General features: G+C 58.0%; 2 protein-coding genes across 4 annotated transcripts in view; both read right to left on the bottom strand.

The window, feature by feature from the left end:
* kif22 (kinesin family member 22) overlaps positions 1 to 22,156 on the bottom strand; it is a 70,858-nt gene extending 48,702 nt beyond the window's left edge. Inside the window, exons 1-4 of one of the 3 annotated variants that reach the window (XM_088637328.1) lie at positions 21,967 to 22,156; positions 20,292 to 20,587; positions 20,046 to 20,173; positions 18,180 to 18,340 (exon numbers count right to left, since the gene is read on the bottom strand). In XM_088637328.1, the coding sequence (XP_088493454.1) occupies positions 18,180 to 18,340; positions 20,046 to 20,173; positions 20,292 to 20,530 (528 nt within the window). In that variant the 5' untranslated portion in view covers positions 20,531 to 20,587; positions 21,967 to 22,156. The remainder of the gene's footprint in view (positions 1 to 18,179; positions 18,341 to 20,045; positions 20,174 to 20,291; positions 20,588 to 21,966) is intronic. The other 2 variants (XM_088637327.1, XM_088637329.1) reach the window with 2 other exon arrangements.
* Positions 1 to 22,382, bottom strand: part of LOC148659587 (ceramide synthase-like) — a 164,848-nt gene that overhangs the window by 68,132 nt on the left and 74,334 nt on the right. The window lies entirely within an intron of this gene.

The following is a 22,382-nucleotide window of genomic DNA, read 5'->3' as shown; positions in this document are numbered from 1 at the left end:
ACAGCCTCACACACACCCCCACACACACCCTCACACACACACCCTCACACACCCAGTACCTTCTCGTTGTAGATCTCCAGGTAGGACATGCCGATGCTGCAGTCCCACTCGGAGCCCTGAGCTCTCTCTCACACACCCTCACACACCCTCACACACTCAGTACCTTCTCGTTGTAGATCTCCAGGTAGGACATGCCGATGCTGCAGTCCCACTCGGAGCCCTGAGCTCTCACACACACCCTCACACACACACCCTCACACACTCAGTACCTTCTCGTTGTAGATCTCCAGGTAGGACATGCCGATGCTGCAGTCCCACTCAGAGCCCTGAGCTCTCACACACACCCTCACACACCCTCACACACTCAGTACCTTCTCGTTGTAGATCTCCAGGTAGGACATGCCGATGCTGCAGTCCCACTCGGAGCCCTGAGCTCTCACACACACCCTCACACACACAGCCTCACACACACAGCCTCACACACACACCCTCACACACACACACCCTCACACACACACACCCTCACACACACACACCCTCACACACACACACCCTCACACACACACACCCTCACACACACACACCCTCACACACTCAGTACCTTCTCGTTGTAGATCTCCAGGTAGGACATGCCGATGCTGCAGTCCCACTCGGAGCCCTGAGCTCTCTCACACACCCACACACACCCTCACACACACACCCTCACACACTCAGTACCTTCTCGTTGTAGATCTCCAGGTAGGACATGCCGATGCTGCAGTCCCACTCGGAGCCCTGAGCTCTCTCACACACCCACACACACCCTCACACACTCAGTACCTTCTCGTTGTAGATCTCCAGGTAGGACATGCCGATGCTGCAGTCCCACTCAGAGCCCTGAGCTCTCTCACACACCCTCACACACACACCCTCACACACTCAGTACCTTCTCGTTGTAGATCTCCAGGTAGGACATGCCGATGCTGCAGTCCCACTCGGAGCCCTGAGCTCTCACACACACCCTCACACACACACCCTCACACACTCAGTACCTTCTCGTTGTAGATCTCCAGGTAGGACATGCCGATGCTGCAGTCCCACTCAGAGCCCTGAGCTCTCTCACACACCCTCACACACACACCCTCACACACTCAGTACCTTCTCGTTGTAGATCTCCAGGTAGGACATGCCGATGCTGCAGTCCCACTCGGAGCCCTGAGCTCTCTCACACACACCCTCACACACACAGCCTCACACACACAGCCTCACACACACAGCCTCACACACTCAGTACCTTCTCGTTGTAGATCTCCAGGTAGGACATGCCGATGCTGCAGTCCCACTCGGAGCCCTGAGCTCTCACACACCCTCACACACTCAGTACCTTCTCGTTGTAGATCTCCAGGTAGGACATGCCGATGCTGCAGTCCCACTCGGAGCCCTGAGCTCTCTCACACACACCCTCACACACCCTCACACACACACCCTCACACACTCAGTACCTTCTCGTTGTAGATCTCCAGGTAGGACATGCCGATGCTGCAGTCCCACTCGGAGCCCTGAGCTCTCTCACACACCCACACACACCCTCACACACTCAGTACCTTCTCGTTGTAGATCTCCAGGTAGGACATGCCGATGCTGCAGTCCCACTCGGAGCCCTGAGCTCTCTCACACACCCTCACACACCCTCACACACACACCCTCACACACACACCCTCACACACTCAGTACCTTCTCGTTGTAGATCTCCAGGTAGGACATGCCGATGCTGCAGTCCCACTCAGAGCCCTGAGCTCTCTCACACACACCCTCACACACACACCCTCACACACTCAGTACCTTCTCGTTGTAGATCTCCAGGTAGGACATGCCGATGCTGCAGTCCCACTCGGAGCCCTGAGCTCTCACACACACCCTCACACACACACCCTCACACACTCAGTACCTTCTCGTTGTAGATCTCCAGGTAGGACATGCCGATGCTGCAGTCCCACTCAGAGCCCTGAGCTCTCACACACACCCTCACACACCCTCACACACTCAGTACCTTCTCGTTGTAGATCTCCAGGTAGGACATGCCGATGCTGCAGTCCCACTCGGAGCCCTGAGCTCTCACACACACCCTCACACACACACCCTCACACACACAGCCTCACACACACAGCCTCACACACACAGCCTCACACACACAGCCTCACACACACACCCTCACACACACACCCTCACACACACACACCCTCACACACTCAGTACCTTCTCGTTGTAGATCTCCAGGTAGGACATGCCGATGCTGCAGTCCCACTCGGAGCCCTGAGCTCTCTCACACACCCACACACACCCTCACACACACACCCTCACACACTCAGTACCTTCTCGTTGTAGATCTCCAGGTAGGACATGCCGATGCTGCAGTCCCACTCGGAGCCCTGAGCTCTCTCACACACCCACACACACCCTCACACACTCAGTACCTTCTCGTTGTAGATCTCCAGGTAGGACATGCCGATGCTGCAGTCCCACTCAGAGCCCTGAGCTCTCTCACACACCCTCACACACACACCCTCACACACTCAGTACCTTCTCGTTGTAGATCTCCAGGTAGGACATGCCGATGCTGCAGTCCCACTCGGAGCCCTGAGCTCTCACACACACCCTCACACACTCAGTACCTTCTCGTTGTAGATCTCCAGGTAGGACATGCCGATGCTGCAGTCCCACTCAGAGCCCTGAGCTCTCTCACACACCCTCACACACACACCCTCACACACTCAGTACCTTCTCGTTGTAGATCTCCAGGTAGGACATGCCGATGCTGCAGTCCCACTCGGAGCCCTGAGCTCTCTCACACACACCCTCACACACACAGCCTCACACACACAGCCTCACACACACAGCCTCACACACTCAGTACCTTCTCGTTGTAGATCTCCAGGTAGGACATGCCGATGCTGCAGTCCCACTCGGAGCCCTGAGCTCTCACACACCCTCACACACTCAGTACCTTCTCGTTGTAGATCTCCAGGTAGGACATGCCGATGCTGCAGTCCCACTCGGAGCCCTGAGCTCTCTCACACACACCCTCACACACCCTCACACACACACCCTCACACACTCAGTACCTTCTCGTTGTAGATCTCCAGGTAGGACATGCCGATGCTGCAGTCCCACTCGGAGCCCTGAGCTCTCTCACACACCCACACACACCCTCACACACTCAGTACCTTCTCGTTGTAGATCTCCAGGTAGGACATGCCGATGCTGCAGTCCCACTCGGAGCCCTGAGCTCTCTCACACACCCTCACACACCCTCACACACACACCCTCACACACTCAGTACCTTCTCGTTGTAGATCTCCAGGTAGGACATGCCGATGCTGCAGTCCCACTCAGAGCCCTGAGCTCTCTCACACACACCCTCACACACACACCCTCACACACTCAGTACCTTCTCGTTGTAGATCTCCAGGTAGGACATGCCGATGCTGCAGTCCCACTCGGAGCCCTGAGCTCTCTCACACACCCTCACACACACACCCTCACACACACCCTCACACACTCAGTACCTTCTCGTTGTAGATCTCCAGGTAGGACATGCCGATGCTGCAGTCCCACTCAGAGCCCTGAGCTCTCTCACACACCCTCACACACACACCCTCACACACTCAGTACCTTCTCGTTGTAGATCTCCAGGTAGGACATGCCGATGCTGCAGTCCCACTCGGAGCCCTGAGCTCTCACACACACCCTCACACACACACCCTCACACACTCAGTACCTTCTCGTTGTAGATCTCCAGGTAGGACATGCCGATGCTGCAGTCCCACTCAGAGCCCTGAGCTCTCTCACACACCCTCACACACACACCCTCACACACTCAGTACCTTCTCGTTGTAGATCTCCAGGTAGGACATGCCGATGCTGCAGTCCCACTCGGAGCCCTGAGCTCTCTCACACACACCCTCACACACACAGCCTCACACACACAGCCTCACACACACAGCCTCACACACTCAGTACCTTCTCGTTGTAGATCTCCAGGTAGGACATGCCGATGCTGCAGTCCCACTCGGAGCCCTGAGCTCTCACACACCCTCACACACTCAGTACCTTCTCGTTGTAGATCTCCAGGTAGGACATGCCGATGCTGCAGTCCCACTCGGAGCCCTGAGCTCTCTCACACACACCCTCACACACCCTCACACACTCAGTACCTTCTCGTTGTAGATCTCCAGGTAGGACATGCCGATGCTGCAGTCCCACTCGGAGCCCTGAGCTCTCTCACACACCCACACACACCCTCACACACTCAGTACCTTCTCGTTGTAGATCTCCAGGTAGGACATGCCGATGCTGCAGTCCCACTCGGAGCCCTGAGCTCTCTCACACACCCTCACACACACACCCTCACACACACACCCTCACACACTCAGTACCTTCTCGTTGTAGATCTCCAGGTAGGACATGCCGATGCTGCAGTCCCACTCAGAGCCCTGAGCTCTCACACACACCCTCACACACACCCCCACACACACACCCTCACACACTCAGTACCTTCTCGTTGTAGATCTCCAGGTAGGACATGCCGATGCTGCAGTCCCACTCGGAGCCCTGAGCTCTCTCACACACACCCTCACACACACACCCTCACACACACAGTACCTTCTCGTTGTAGATCTCCAGGTAGGACATGCCGATGCTGCAGTCCCACTCGGAGCCCTGAGCTCTCACACACACACCCTCACACACACACCCTCACACACACAGTACCTTCTCGTTGTAGATCTCCAGGTAGGACATGCCGATGCTGCAGTCCCACTCAGAGCCCTGAGCTCTCACACACACCCTCACACACACACCCTCACACACTCAGTACCTTCTCGTTGTAGATCTCCAGGTAGGACATGCCGATGCTGCAGTCCCACTCGGAGCCCTGAGCTCTCACACACACCCTCACACACACACCCTCACACACACACCCTCACACACACAGTACCTTCTCGTTGTAGATCTCCAGGTAGGACATGCCGATGCTGCAGTCCCACTCAGAGCCCTGAGCTCTCACACACACCCTCACACACACACCCTCACACACCCAGTACCTTCTCGTTGTAGATCTCCAGGTAGGACATGCCGATGCTGCAGTCCCACTCGGAGCCCTGAGCTCTCTCTCACACACCCTCACACACCCTCACACACTCAGTACCTTCTCGTTGTAGATCTCCAGGTAGGACATGCCGATGCTGCAGTCCCACTCGGAGCCCTGAGCTCTCACACACACCCTCACACACACACCCTCACACACTCAGTACCTTCTCGTTGTAGATCTCCAGGTAGGACATGCCGATGCTGCAGTCCCACTCAGAGCCCTGAGCTCTCACACACACCCTCACACACCCTCACACACTCAGTACCTTCTCGTTGTAGATCTCCAGGTAGGACATGCCGATGCTGCAGTCCCACTCGGAGCCCTGAGCTCTCTCACACACACCCTCACACACACACCCTCACACACACAGTACCTTCTCGTTGTAGATCTCCAGGTAGGACATGCCGATGCTGCAGTCCCACTCGGAGCCCTGAGCTCTCACACACACACCCTCACACACACACCCTCACACACACAGTACCTTCTCGTTGTAGATCTCCAGGTAGGACATGCCGATGCTGCAGTCCCACTCAGAGCCCTGAGCTCTCACACACACCCTCACACACACACCCTCACACACTCAGTACCTTCTCGTTGTAGATCTCCAGGTAGGACATGCCGATGCTGCAGTCCCACTCGGAGCCCTGAGCTCTCACACACACCCTCACACACACACCCTCACACACACAGTACCTTCTCGTTGTAGATCTCCAGGTAGGACATGCCGATGCTGCAGTCCCACTCAGAGCCCTGAGCTCTCACACACACCCTCACACACACACCCTCACACACCCAGTACCTTCTCGTTGTAGATCTCCAGGTAGGACATGCCGATGCTGCAGTCCCACTCGGAGCCCTGAGCTCTCACACACACACCCTCACACACACACCCTCACACACACACCCTCACACACACAGTACCTTCTCGTTGTAGATCTCCAGGTAGGACATGCCGATGCTGCAGTCCCACTCAGAGCCCTGAGCTCTCACACACACCCTCACACACACACCCTCACACACTCAGTACCTTCTCGTTGTAGATCTCCAGGTAGGACATGCCGATGCTGCAGTCCCACTCGGAGCCCTGAGCTCTCACACACACCCTCACACACACACCCTCACACACTCAGTACCTTCTCGTTGTAGATCTCCAGGTAGGACATGCCGATGCTGCAGTCCCACTCGGAGCCCTGAGCTCTCACACACACCCCCACACACACACCCTCACACACTCAGTACCTTCTCGTTGTAGATCTCCAGGTAGGACATGCCGATGCTGCAGTCCCACTCAGAGCCCTGAGCTCTCTCACACACCCTCACACACCCTCACACACTCAGTACCTTCTCGTTGTAGATCTCCAGGTAGGACATGCCGATGCTGCAGTCCCACTCGGAGCCCTGAGCTCTCTCACACACACCCTCACACACACACCCTCACACACACAGTACCTTCTCGTTGTAGATCTCCAGGTAGGACATGCCGATGCTGCAGTCCCACTCGGAGCCCTGAGCTCTCTCACACACACCCCCACACACACACCCTCACACACTCAGTACCTTCTCGTTGTAGATCTCCAGGTAGGACATGCCGATGCTGCAGTCCCACTCAGAGCCCTGAGCTCTCACACACCCTCACACACACACCCTCACACACTCAGTACCTTCTCGTTGTAGATCTCCAGGTAGGACATGCCGATGCTGCAGTCCCACTCGGAGCCCTGAGCTCTCTCACACACACCCTCACACACACACCCTCACACACACCCCCTCACACACACCCCCTCACACACTCAGTACCTTCTCGTTGTAGATCTCCAGGTAGGACATGCCGATGCTGCAGTCCCACTCGGAGCCCTGAGCTCTCTCACACACCCTCACACACACAGCCTCACACACACAGCCTCACACACACAGCCTCACACACACAGCCTCACACACCCAGTACCTTCTCGTTGTAGATCTCCAGGTAGGACATGCCGATGCTGCAGTCCCACTCGGAGCCCTGAGCTCTCTCACACACCCTCACACACACACCCTCACACACACCCTCACACACTCAGTACCTTCTCGTTGTAGATCTCCAGGTAGGACATGCCGATGCTGCAGTCCCACTCGGAGCCCTGAGCTCTCTCACACACACCCTCACACACACACCCTCACACACACACCCTCACACACACACCCTCACACACACACCCTCACACACTCAGTACCTTCTCGTTGTAGATCTCCAGGTAGGACATGCCGATGCTGCAGTCCCACTCGGAGCCCTGAGCTCTCTCACACACCCTCACACACCCTCACACACTCAGTACCTTCTCGTTGTAGATCTCCAGGTAGGACATGCCGATGCTGCAGTCCCACTCGGAGCCCTGAGCTCTCACACACACCCTCACACACACACCCTCACACACTCAGTACCTTCTCGTTGTAGATCTCCAGGTAGGACATGCCGATGCTGCAGTCCCACTCGGAGCCCTGAGCTCTCTCACACACACCCTCACACACACACCCTCACACACTCAGTACCTTCTCGTTGTAGATCTCCAGGTAGGACATGCCGATGCTGCAGTCCCACTCGGAGCCCTGAGCTCTCTCACACACACCCTCACACACCCTCACACACACACCCTCACACACACACCCTCACACACACACCCTCACACACACACCCTCACACACACACCCTCACACACTCAGTACCTTCTCGTTGTAGATCTCCAGGTAGGACATGCCGATGCTGCAGTCCCACTCGGAGCCCTGAGCTCTCTCACACACCCTCACACACACACCGTCACACACTCAGTACCTTCTCGTTGTAGATCTCCAGGTAGGACATGCCGATGCTGCAGTCCCACTCGGAGCCCTGAGCTCTCTCACACACCCTCACACACACACCCTCACACACTCAGTACCTTCTCGTTGTAGATCTCCAGGTAGGACATGCCGATGCTGCAGTCCCACTCGGAGCCCTGAGCTCTCTCACACACACCCTCACACACTCAGTACCTTCTCGTTGTAGATCTCCAGGTAGGACATGCCGATGCTGCAGTCCCACTCGGAGCCCTGAGCTCTCACACACACACCCTCACACACTCAGTACCTTCTCGTTGTAGATCTCCAGGTAGGACATGCCGATGCTGCAGTCCCACTCGGAGCCCTGAGCTCTCTCACACACCCTCACACACACACCCTCACACACTCAGTACCTTCTCGTTGTAGATCTCCAGGTAGGACATGCCGATGCTGCAGTCCCACTCGGAGCCCTGAGCTCTCTCACACACACCCTCACACACACAGCCTCACACACACCCTCACACACACCCTCACACACACACCCTCACACACTCAGTACCTTCTCGTTGTAGATCTCCAGGTAGGACATGCCGATGCTGCAGTCCCACTCAGAGCCCTGAGCTCTCTCACACACCCTCACACACACACCCTCACACACACACCCTCACACACACACCCTCACACACACACCCTCACACACACACCCTCACACACTCAGTACCTTCTCGTTGTAGATCTCCAGGTAGGACATGCCGATGCTGCAGTCCCACTCGGAGCCCTGAGCTCTCACACACACCCTCACACACAGCCTCACACACACACCCTCACACACACACCCTCACACACTCAGTACCTTCTCGTTGTAGATCTCCAGGTAGGACATGCCGATGCTGCAGTCCCACTCGGAGCCCTGAGCTCTCTCACACACAGCCTCACACACACACCCTCACACACACACCCTCACACACACACCCTCACACACTCAGTACCTTCTCGTTGTAGATCTCCAGGTAGGACATGCCGATGCTGCAGTCCCACTCGGAGCCCTGAGCTCTCTCACACACCCTCACACACACACCCTCACACACTCAGTACCTTCTCGTTGTAGATCTCCAGGTAGGACATGCCGATGCTGCAGTCCCACTCGGAGCCCTGAGCTCTCTCACACACCCACACACACCCTCACACACTCAGTACCTTCTCGTTGTAGATCTCCAGGTAGGACATGCCGATGCTGCAGTCCCACTCGGAGCCCTGAGCTCTCTCACACACACCCACACACACACCCTCACACACTCAGTACCTTCTCGTTGTAGATCTCCAGGTAGGACATGCCGATGCTGCAGTCCCACTCGGAGCCCTGAGCTCTCACACACACCCTCACACACAGCCTCACACACACACCCTCACACACTCAGTACCTTCTCGTTGTAGATCTCCAGGTAGGACATGCCGATGCTGCAGTCCCACTCGGAGCCCTGAGCTCTCACACACACCCTCACACACACCCTCACACACTCAGTACCTTCTCGTTGTAGATCTCCAGGTAGGACATGCCGATGCTGCAGTCCCACTCGGAGCCCTGAGCTCTCTCACACACAGCCTCACACACAGCCCCACACACAGCCCCACACACAGCCCCACACACAGCCCCACACACAGCCCCACACACAGCCCCACACACAGCCCCACACACACCCACACACACACCCACACACACACCCACACACACACCCACACACACACAGCCTCACACACACAGCCTCACACACACAGCCTCACACACACAGCCTCACACACACAGCCTCACACACTCAGTACCTTCTCGTTGTAGATCTCCAGGTAGGACATGCCGATGCTGCAGTCCCACTCGGAGCCCTGAGCTCTCACACACAGCCTCACACACACAGCCTCACACACACAGCCTCACACACACAGCCTCACACACTCAGTACCTTCTCGTTGTAGATCTCCAGGTAGGACATGCCGATGCTGCAGTCCCACTCGGAGCCCTGAGCTCTCTCACACACCCCCACACACACACAGCCTCACACACTCAGTACCTTCTCGTTGTAGATCTCCAGGTAGGACATGCCGATGCTGCAGTCCCACTCGGAGCCCTGAGCTCTCACACACACCCTCACACACACACCCTCACACACTCAGTACCTTCTCGTTGTAGATCTCCAGGTAGGACATGCCGATGCTGCAGTCCCACTCAGAGCCCTGAGCTCTCTCACACACCCTCACACACACACCCTCACACACACACCCTCACACACTCAGTACCTTCTCGTTGTAGATCTCCAGGTAGGACATGCCGATGCTGCAGTCCCACTCGGAGCCCTGAGCTCTCTCACACACCCTCACACACACCCTCACACACACACACCCTCACACACACACACCCTCACACACACACACCCTCACACACACAGTACCTTCTCGTTGTAGATCTCCAGGTAGGACATGCCGATGCTGCAGTCCCACTCGGAGCCCTGAGCTCTCTCAAACACCCTCACACACACACCCTCACACACTCAGTACCTTCTCGTTGTAGATCTCCAGGTAGGACATGCCGATGCTGCAGTCCCACTCAGAGCCCTGAGCTCTCTCACACACCCTCACACACACACCCTCACACACTCAGTACCTTCTCGTTGTAGATCTCCAGGTAGGACATGCCGATGCTGCAGTCCCACTCAGAGCCCTGAGCTCTCTCACACACCCTCACACACACACCCTCACACACACACACCCTCACACACACACACCCTCACACACCCAGTACCTTCTCGTTGTAGATCTCCAGGTAGGACATGCCGATGCTGCAGTCCCACTCAGAGCCCTGAGCTCTCTCACACACACACCCTCACACACACACCCTCACACACACACCCTCACACACACACCCTCACACACACACCCTCACACACTCAGTACCTTCTCGTTGTAGATCTCCAGGTAGGACATGCCGATGCTGCAGTCCCACTCAGAGCCCTGAGCTCTCTCACACACACCCTCACACACCCTCACACACCCTCACACACTCAGTACCTTCTCGTTGTAGATCTCCAGGTAGGACATGCCGATGCTGCAGTCCCACTCGGAGCCCTGAGCTCTCTCACACACCCTCACACACACACCCTCACACACTCAGTACCTTCTCGTTGTAGATCTCCAGGTAGGACATGCCGATGCTGCAGTCCCACTCGGAGCCCTGAGCTCTCTCACACACCCTCACACACACACCCTCACACACACACCCTCACACACTCAGTACCTTCTCGTTGTAGATCTCCAGGTAGGACATGCCGATGCTGCAGTCCCACTCGGAGCCCTGAGCTCTCACACACACCCCCACACACACACCCTCACACACTCAGTACCTTCTCGTTGTAGATCTCCAGGTAGGACATGCCGATGCTGCAGTCCCACTCAGAGCCCTGAGCTCTCTCACACACCCTCACACACCCTCACACACTCAGTACCTTCTCGTTGTAGATCTCCAGGTAGGACATGCCGATGCTGCAGTCCCACTCGGAGCCCTGAGCTCTCTCACACACCCTCACACACACCCTCACACACACCCTCACACACACCCAGTACCTTCTCGTTGTAGATCTCCAGGTAGGACATGCCGATGCTGCAGTCCCACTCGGAGCCCTGAGCTCTCTCACACACACCCTCACACACACACCCTCACACACACACCCTCACACACACACCCTCACACACTCAGTACCTTCTCGTTGTAGATCTCCAGGTAGGACATGCCGATGCTGCAGTCCCACTCGGAGCCCTGAGCTCTCTCACACACACCCTCACACACACCCCCTCACACACACCCCCTCACACACTCAGTACCTTCTCGTTGTAGATCTCCAGGTAGGACATGCCGATGCTGCAGTCCCACTCGGAGCCCTGAGCTCTCTCACACACCCACACACACCCTCACACACTCAGTACCTTCTCGTTGTAGATCTCCAGGTAGGACATGCCGATGCTGCAGTCCCACTCGGAGCCCTGAGCTCTCTCACACACCCTCACACACACACCCTCACACACACAGCCTCACACACACAGCCTCACACACACAGCCTCACACACACAGCCTCACACACACAGCCTCACACACACAGCCTCACACACACAGTACCTTCTCGTTGTAGATCTCCAGGTAGGACATGCCGATGCTGCAGTCCCACTCGGAGCCCTGAGCTCTCTCACACACCCTCACACACACACCCTCACACACACCCTCACACACTCAGTACCTTCTCGTTGTAGATCTCCAGGTAGGACATGCCGATGCTGCAGTCCCACTCGGAGCCCTGAGCTCTCTCACACACACCCTCACACACACCCTCACACACACACCCTCACACACACACCCTCACACACACACCCTCACACACACACCCTCACACACACACCCTCACACACACACCCTCACACACACACCCTCACACACTCAGTACCTTCTCGTTGTAGATCTCCAGGTAGGACATGCCGATGCTGCAGTCCCACTCGGAGCCCTGAGCTCTCTCACACACCCTCACACACTCAGTACCTTCTCGTTGTAGATCTCCAGGTAGGACATGCCGATGCTGCAGTCCCACTCGGAGCCCTGAGCTCTCACACACACCCTCACACACACACCCTCACACACTCAGTACCTTCTCGTTGTAGATCTCCAGGTAGGACATGCCGATGCTGCAGTCCCACTCGGAGCCCTGAGCTCTCTCACACACACCCTCACACACACACCCTCACACACTCAGTACCTTCTCGTTGTAGATCTCCAGGTAGGACATGCCGATGCTGCAGTCCCACTCGGAGCCCTGAGCTCTCTCACACACACCCTCACACACCCTCACACACACACCCTCACACACACACCCTCACACACACACCCTCACACACTCAGTACCTTCTCGTTGTAGATCTCCAGGTAGGACATGCCGATGCTGCAGTCCCACTCGGAGCCCTGAGCTCTCTCACACACCCTCACACACACACCGTCACACACTCAGTACCTTCTCGTTGTAGATCTCCAGGTAGGACATGCCGATGCTGCAGTCCCACTCGGAGCCCTGAGCTCTCTCACACACCCTCACACACACACCCTCACACACACACCCTCACACACTCAGTACCTTCTCGTTGTAGATCTCCAGGTAGGACATGCCGATGCTGCAGTCCCACTCGGAGCCCTGAGCTCTCTCACACACACCCTCACACACCCTCACACACTCAGTACCTTCTCGTTGTAGATCTCCAGGTAGGACATGCCGATGCTGCAGTCCCACTCGGAGCCCTGAGCTCTCACACACACCCTCACACACTCAGTACCTTCTCGTTGTAGATCTCCAGGTAGGACATGCCGATGCTGCAGTCCCACTCAGAGCCCTGAGCTCTCTCACACACCCCCTCACACACACACCCTCACACACTCAGTACCTTCTCGTTGTAGATCTCCAGGTAGGACATGCCGATGCTGCAGTCCCACTCGGAGCCCTGAGCTCTCTCACACACCCTCACACACACACCCTCACACACTCAGTACCTTCTCGTTGTAGATCTCCAGGTAGGACATGCCGATGCTGCAGTCCCACTCGGAGCCCTGAGCTCTCTCACACACACCCTCACACACACACCCTCACACACACACCCTCACACACACACCCTCACACACACACCCTCACACACACACCCTCACACACACACCCTCACACACTCAGTACCTTCTCGTTGTAGATCTCCAGGTAGGACATGCCGATGCTGCAGTCCCACTCGGAGCCCTGAGCTCTCACACACACCCTCACACACAGCCTCACACACACAGCCTCACACACACAGCCTCACACACACACCCTCACACACTCAGTACCTTCTCGTTGTAGATCTCCAGGTAGGACATGCCGATGCTGCAGTCCCACTCGGAGCCCTGAGCTCTCTCACACACCCTCACACACACACCCTCACACACTCAGTACCTTCTCGTTGTAGATCTCCAGGTAGGACATGCCGATGCTGCAGTCCCACTCGGAGCCCTGAGCTCTCACACACCCTCACACACTCAGTACCTTCTCGTTGTAGATCTCCAGGTAGGACATGCCGATGCTGCAGTCCCACTCGGAGCCCTGAGCTCTCTCACACACCCACACACACCCTCACACACTCAGTACCTTCTCGTTGTAGATCTCCAGGTAGGACATGCCGATGCTGCAGTCCCACTCGGAGCCCTGAGCTCTCACACACACCCTCACACACAGCCTCACACACACACCCTCACACACACACCCTCACACACTCAGTACCTTCTCGTTGTAGATCTCCAGGTAGGACATGCCGATGCTGCAGTCCCACTCGGAGCCCTGAGCTCTCTCACACACAGCCTCACACACAGCCTCACACACACCCCCACACACACCCCCACACACACAGCCTCACACACACAGCCTCACACACACAGCCTCACACACACAGCCTCACACACACAGCCTCACACACACAGCCTCACACACACAGCCTCACACACACAGCCTCACACACACAGCCTCACACACTCAGTACCTTCTCGTTGTAGATCTCCAGGTAGGACATGCCGATGCTGCAGTCCCACTCGGAGCCCTGAGCTCTCACACACACCCTCACACACACAGCCTCACACACACAGCCTCACACACACAGCCTCACACACACAGCCTCACACACTCAGTACCTTCTCGTTGTAGATCTCCAGGTAGGACATGCCGATGCTGCAGTCCCACTCGGAGCCCTGAGCTCTCACACACACCCTCACACACACACCCTCACACACTCAGTACCTTCTCGTTGTAGATCTCCAGGTAGGACATGCCGATGCTGCAGTCCCACTCAGAGCCCTGAGCTCTCACACACACCCTCACACACACCCTCACACACTCAGTACCTTCTCGTTGTAGATCTCCAGGTAGGACATGCCGATGCTGCAGTCCCACTCGGAGCCCTGAGCTCTCACACACACCCTCACACACACAGCCTCACACACACAGCCTCACACACACAGCCTCACACACACAGCCTCACACACTCAGTACCTTCTCGTTGTAGATCTCCAGGTAGGACATGCCGATGCTGCAGTCCCACTCGGAGCCCTGAGCTCTCACACACACCCTCACACACACACCCTCACACACTCAGTACCTTCTCGTTGTAGATCTCCAGGTAGGACATGCCGATGCTGCAGTCCCACTCAGAGCCCTGAGCTCTCACACACACCCTCACACACACCCTCACACACTCAGTACCTTCTCGTTGTAGATCTCCAGGTAGGACATGCCGATGCTGCAGTCCCACTCGGAGCCCTGAGCTCTCACACACACCCTCACACACACACCCTCACACACTCAGTACCTTCTCGTTGTAGATCTCCAGGTAGGACATGCCGATGCTGCAGTCCCACTCGGAGCCCTGAGCTCTCACACACACCCTCACACACACACCCTCACACACTCAGTACCTTCTCGTTGTAGATCTCCAGGTAGGACATGCCGATGCTGCAGTCCCACTCAGAGCCCTGAGCTCTCTCACACACCCTCACACACACACCCTCACACACACACCCTCACACACACACCCTCACACACTCAGTACCTTCTCGTTGTAGATCTCCAGGTAGGACATGCCGATGCTGCAGTCCCACTCGGAGCCCTGAGCTCTCTCACACACCCTCACACACACACCCTCACACACCCTCACACACACCCTCACACACACACACCCTCACACACACACACCCTCACACACACACACCCTCACACACACAGTACCTTCTCGTTGTAGATCTCCAGGTAGGACATGCCGATGCTGCAGTCCCACTCGGAGCCCTGAGCTCTCTCACACACCCTCACACACACACCCTCACACACTCAGTACCTTCTCGTTGTAGATCTCCAGGTAGGACATGCCGATGCTGCAGTCCCACTCAGAGCCCTGAGCTCTCTCACACACCCTCACACACACACCCTCACACACTCAGTACCTTCTCGTTGTAGATCTCCAGGTAGGACATGCCGATGCTGCAGTCCCACTCAGAGCCCTGAGCTCTCTCACACACCCTCACACACACACCCTCACACACACACACCCTCACACACACACACCCTCACACACACACCCTCACACACCCAGTACCTTCTCGTTGTAGATCTCCAGGTAGGACATGCCGATGCTGCAGTCCCACTCAGAGCCCTGAGCTCTCTCACACACCCTCACACACACACCCTCACACACTCAGTACCTTCTCGTTGTAGATCTCCAGGTAGGACATGCCGATGCTGCAGTCCCACTCAGAGCCCTGAGCTCTCTCACACACACCCTCACACACCCTCACACACCCTCACACACCCTCACACACCCTCACACACCCTCACACACTCAGTACCTTCTCGTTGTAGATCTCCAGGTAGGACATGCCGATGCTGCAGTCCCACTCGGAGCCCTGAGCTCTCTCACACACCCTCACACACACACCCTCACACACTCAGTACCTTCTCGTTGTAGATCTCCAGGTAGGACATGCCGATGCTGCAGTCCCACTCGGAGCCCTGAGCTCTCTCACACACCCTCACACACACACCCTCACACACACACCCTCACACACTCAGTACCTTCTCGTTGTAGATCTCCAGGTAGGACATGCCGATGCTGCAGTCCCACTCGGAGCCCTGAGCTCTCTCACACACACCCTCACACACCCTCACACACTCAGTACCTTCTCGTTGTAGATCTCCAGGTAGGACATGCCGATGCTGCAGTCCCACTCGGAGCCCTGAGCTCTCTCACACACCCACACACACACACCCTCACACACTCAGTACCTTCTCGTTGTAGATCTCCAGGTAGGACATGCCGATGCTGCAGTCCCACTCGGAGCCCTGAGCTCTCACACACACCCTCACACACACACCCTCACACACACAGCCTCACACACACACCCCCTCACACACACACCCCCTCACACACACACCCCCTCACACACTCAGTACCTTCTCGTTGTAGATCTCCAGGTAGGACATGCCGATGCTGCAGTCCCACTCGGAGCCCTGAGCTCTCACACACACCCTCACACACACACCCTCACACACACACCCTCACACACTCAGTACCTTCTCGTTGTAGATCTCCAGGTAGGACATGCCGATGCTGCAGTCCCACTCGGAGCCCTGAGCTCTCTCACACACAGCCTCACACACAGCCTCACACACACCCCCACACACACCCCCACACACACCCCCACACACACCCCCACACACACCCCCACACACACCCCCACACACACCCCCACACACACACACAGCCTCACACACAGCCTCACACACAGCCTCACACACAGCCTCACACACAGCCTCACACACTCAGTACCTTCTCGTTGTAGATCTCCAGGTAGGACATGCCGATGCTGCAGTCCCACTCGGAGCCCTGAGCTCTCACACACACCCTCACACACACACCCTCACACACACACCCTCACACACACACCCTCACACACACACCCTCACACACACACCCTCACACACTCAGTACCTTCTCGTTGTAGATCTCCAGGTAGGACATGCCGATGCTGCAGTCCCACTCGGAGCCCTGAGCTCTCACACACACACCCCCTCACACACACACCGCCTCACACACACACCGCCTCACACACACACCGCCTCACACACACCGCCTCACACACACCGCCTCACACACACCGCCTCACACACACCGCCTCACACACACCGCCTCACACACACCCCCTCACACACACCCCCTCACACACTCAGTACCTTCTCGTTGTAGATCTCCAGGTAGGACATGCCGATGCTGCAGTCCCACTCGGAGCCCTGAGCTCTCTCACACACACCCACACACACACCCTCACACACTCAGTACCTTCTCGTTGTAGATCTCCAGGTAGGACATGCCGATGCTGCAGTCCCACTCGGAGCCCTGAGCTCTCTCACACACCCCCTCACACACACACCCTCACACACTCAGTACCTTCTCGTTGTAGATCTCCAGGTAGGACATGCCGATGCTGCAGTCCCACTCGGAGCCCTGAGCTCTCACACACCCTCACACACACACCCTCACACACTCAGTACCTTCTCGTTGTAGATCTCCAGGTAGGACATGCCGATGCTGCAGTCCCACTCGGAGCCCTGAGCTCTCTCACACACAGCCTCACACACACAGCCTCACACACACAGCCTCACACACTCAGTACCTTCTCGTTGTAGATCTCCAGGTAGGACATGCCGATGCTGCAGTCCCACTCGGAGCCCTGCGGCAGGGCCTGCTGCTCGCGGACCAGCTGGAAGAGCTCCCTGACGGCTCGCGGGATGATCCCAGGCTGCTCAGCGCTGCCCAGCATGGTGTGGGTCTTCCCTGCAGGGGTCAGGGGTCAGAGAGACAGGACACCAGGAGAGGGGGGTCAGGGTTCAGGGCAGCAGGAGAGGGGGTTTGGGGGTGAAGAGAGACAGGACAGCAGGAGAGGGAGAGACAGGGGGTCAGGGGTCAGGGCAGCAGGAGAGGGAGAGACAGGGGGTCAGGGGTCAGGGCAGCAGGAGAGGGGGTTTGGGGGTGAAGAGGGACAGGACAGCAGGAGAGGGAGAGACAGGGGGTCAGGGGTCAGGGCAGCAGGAGAGGGGGTTTGGGGGTGAAGAGGGACAGGACAGCAGGAGAGGGAGAGACAGGGGGTCAGGGGTCAGGGCAGCAGGAGAGGGAGAGACAGGGGGTCAGGGGTCAGGGCAGCAGGAGAGGGGGTTTGGGGGTGAAGAGGGACAGGACAGCAGGAGAGGGGGAGACAGGGGGTCAGGGGTCAGGGCAGCAGGAGAGGGGGTTTGGGGGTGAAGAGGGACAGGACAGCAGGAGAGGGAGAGACAGGGGGTCAGGGGTCAGGGCAGCAGGAGAGGGGGTTTGGGGGTGAAGAGGGACAGGACAGCAGGAGAGGGGGAGACAGGGGGTCAGGGGTCAGGGCAGCAGGAGAGGGGGTTTGGGGGTGAAGAGAGACAGGACAGCAGGAGAGGGAGAGACAGGGGGTCAGGGGTCAGGGCAGCAGGAGAGGGGGTTTGGGGGTGAAGAGAGACAGGACAGCAGGAGAGGGAGAGACAGGGGGTCAGGGGTCAGGGCAGCAGGAGAGGGGGTTTGGGGGTGAAGAGGGACAGGACAGCAGGAGAGGGAGAGACAGGGGGTCAGGGGTCAGGGCAGCAGGAGAGGGGGTTTGGGGGTGAAGAGGGACAGGACAGCAGGAGAGGGAGAGACAGGGGGTCAGGGGTCAGGGCAGCAGGAGAGGGAGAGACAGGGGGTCAGGGGTCAGGGCAGCAGGAGAGGGGGTTTGGGGGTGAAGAGGGACAGGACAGCAGGAGAGGGAGAGACAGGGGGTCAGGGGTCAGGGCAGCAGGAGAGGGGGTTTGGGGGTGAAGAGGGACAGGACAGCAGGAGAGGGAGAGACAGGGGGTCAGGGGTCAGGGCAGCAGGAGAGGGAGAGACAGGGGGTCAGGGGTCAGGGCAGCAGGAGAGGGGGTTTGGGGGTGAAGAGGGACAGGACAGCAGGAGAGGGGGAGACAGGGGGTCAGGGGTCAGGGCAGCAGGAGAGGGGGTTTGGGGGTGAAGAGGGACAGGACAGCAGGAGAGGGAGAGACAGGGGGTCAGGGGTCAGGGCAGCAGGAGAGGGGGTTTGGGGGTGAAGAGGGACAGGACAGCAGGAGAGGGGGAGACAGGGGGTCAGGGGTCAGGGCAGCAGGAGAGGGGGTTTGGGGGTGAAGAGAGACAGGACAGCAGGAGAGGGAGAGACAGGGGGTCAGGGGTCAGGGCAGCAGGAGAGGGGGTTTGGGGGTGAAGAGAGACAGGACAGCAGGAGAGGGAGAGACAGGGGGTCAGGGGTCAGGGCAGCAGGAGAGGGGGTTTGGGGGTGAAGAGGGACAGGACAGCAGGAGAGGGGGAGACAGGGGGTCAGGGGTCAGGGCAGCAGGAGAGGGGGTTTGGGGGTGAAGAGGGACAGGACAGCAGGAGAGGGGGAGACAGGGGGTCAGGGGTCAGGGCAGCAGGAGAGGGGTACAGAGGGACTGGGGGACAGGAGACACACACTGACCTGCCCCCGTGGGCCCGTAGGCGAAGACGCTGGCGTTCTGTCCGGCCAGCAGGAAGGGGAGCACAGGCCTGACGGAGGAGAGGTAGACCTCCTGCTGAGAGCTCCTGTCCCCGTGGAGAATGTCAAACCTGCAGCAGAGCTGAGCGTCAGGGGTGGCCCCTGTCTCTGTCACACACACAGACACACAAGGCACACACAAGACACACAGACACACAGACAGCTCCCGTCTCTCTCTCTCGGACTCACTGGTAGTGCAGCGTCTCGTTCGTGTTCCTCCAGTTGACGATCTCCAGGCCCTGTGTCCCAGCAGCCCTCACACACGGCCCCTCTTTCTTCTCGTCCTCTGCGGACATGAAGGGGCGCAGGCGCACGGCCACCCGCAGGCGGGCAGGGGGGGGGCGCCGTGACGCCCCCGCCTCGCCCGCGGCAACCCTCTGAGGCAGCGCCATGGCGACCTGGGGAGGGGAGAGGGGCGCTGAGGGCATGCCTTCGCCAGAGCGGCAGACCGGGCCGGACCGGACCGCGGTTGTGACCCAGTCAGTCTACAGGGCGAGGGCACAAGTGTACACAAGTGCACGTTCGCGTGAGCACGAGGGCACGTTTGCGCGAGCCTGTGCGCGTGAGCACGAGGGCACGAGGGTAAAAACCTCCTTCTTCCACTCAGAAATATTGCCCGACGTTAACCGTTACTGGTCAACACTAGAACTGACCACTGTAACACTCCACTCGCTGGGGGTTTCTGAATCCACCCTGAACAAACCCCGGTCTGCCCAGTCCTGTCCGGGTCCAGTGCAGGCGATCCCATCACTCCTGTCCTGAAGCCCCTGCACTGGCTTCCTGTCTGGTTTCATGTCCAGGCCCAGATCCTCCTGCTCACCTGTAAGACTCTGCACGGCTCAGCGCCTCAGTACCTGTCTGAGCTGCTCTCGTCCTGCGCCCCCACTCCTCTGACCCCGCTCTCAGAGTGTAGACGTCTCCTGCTGCGCCCCCGAACCCCAGGAGCTGTATCCCCAGGGGTGTCAGAGAGCCCCCCAGCCTGAGCTCGTCCACATCGTCTAATTCTGCTCTCCTGTCTGTCCCCCAAGACTGTCGACACTCTGGGGGTGACAGGGACTTCTCCTGCTGCACCCCAACACTCAGGAGCTGTATCCCCAGGGATGTCAGAGAGCCCCCCAGCCTGAGCTTGTCCACATCGTCTAATTCTGCTCTCCTGTCTGTCCCCCAAGACTGTCGACACTCTGGGGGTGACAGGGACTTCTCCTGCTGCACCCCAACACTCAGGAGCTGTATCCCCAGGGATGTCAGAGAGCCCCCCAGCCTGAGCTTGTCCACATCGTCTAATTCTGCTCTCCTGTCTGTCCCCCAAGACTGTCGACACTCTGGGGGTGACAGGGGCGTCTCCTGCTGCGCCCCAACACTCAGGAGCTGTATCCCCAGGGGTATCAGAGAGCCCCCCAGCCTGAGCTCTTCCACATCGTCTAATTCTGCTCTCCTGTCTGTCCCCCAAGACTGTCTTCACTCTGGGGGTGACAGGGGCTTCTCCTGCTGTACCCCAGGGGTACCAGAGAGCCCCCCGGCCTGAGGGGTGTGACCTCACTCCTGCTCTGTGCAGGGTGTGTGTGACTGTGCCCAGCCGAGCGGCTGTTGACGGCGCCGGACGGACACCGGCTCAGAGCGGGTTTCTTGTTTTGTTTGTTTTGCCGTTGTTCCCTAAAGCGCTCCGAGAAGCCCCTTTTCTTAAAAAAAAAAGCCACACAGAAATAAAGATACTCCAAAATAAGAAGAAATAAGACTAAGAAACCCCAAAAGAAGAAATAAAGCAGTTTCTCGGAGTGAATTCATCCTCCGGCCCGGCCCGGTCACCGAAATTCACTCCCCGACCCCGGCCCCGACCCCGGATCGGAACCGGCCGGCCTCTTACCGAACCTCGGCTCCAAACTCTCCCGGCGTGGCTTCAGTCCCTCGGGTACAGGTACGGGTGGAGGAAGTGAAATGAACCCAGGAGAAACACAGAGAAAAACCGGACACAGCGCGGCTCCGCGGGCCGCACACAAACACGGGCCGTTACAGGATTTTCAAACCTGCGGGCTCGGGGCCTCGCGGCAGGCGATCCCACCAATCAGCGCCCGCCGAAGGGCCTGACGTCACGCAAGCGAAAGGAGGGCGAGCTGCGATTGGGTGAGGCGATGAAGATGCCACCTCCAGTGGGCGGGGTTAGAAAGAGACCCGGGGGCTGTGCTTGGCTGGGGCGTCGGGAAGGCTTAGACTGTGATTGGTCGCGGATCTGTGAAATCGCTGAGGCAGTAGCGTCCACGACATAAGAGCCCACCCAACTTT

The sequence above is a fragment of the Lepisosteus platostomus genome, chromosome 6 (genome assembly GCF_059453375.1).
Source record: "Lepisosteus platostomus isolate fLepPlt1 chromosome 6, fLepPlt1.hap1, whole genome shotgun sequence".
In the NCBI taxonomy this organism is placed as follows: domain Eukaryota; kingdom Metazoa; phylum Chordata; class Actinopteri; order Semionotiformes; family Lepisosteidae; genus Lepisosteus; species Lepisosteus platostomus.
This window is presented reverse-complemented; position numbering and strand designations above follow the sequence as displayed.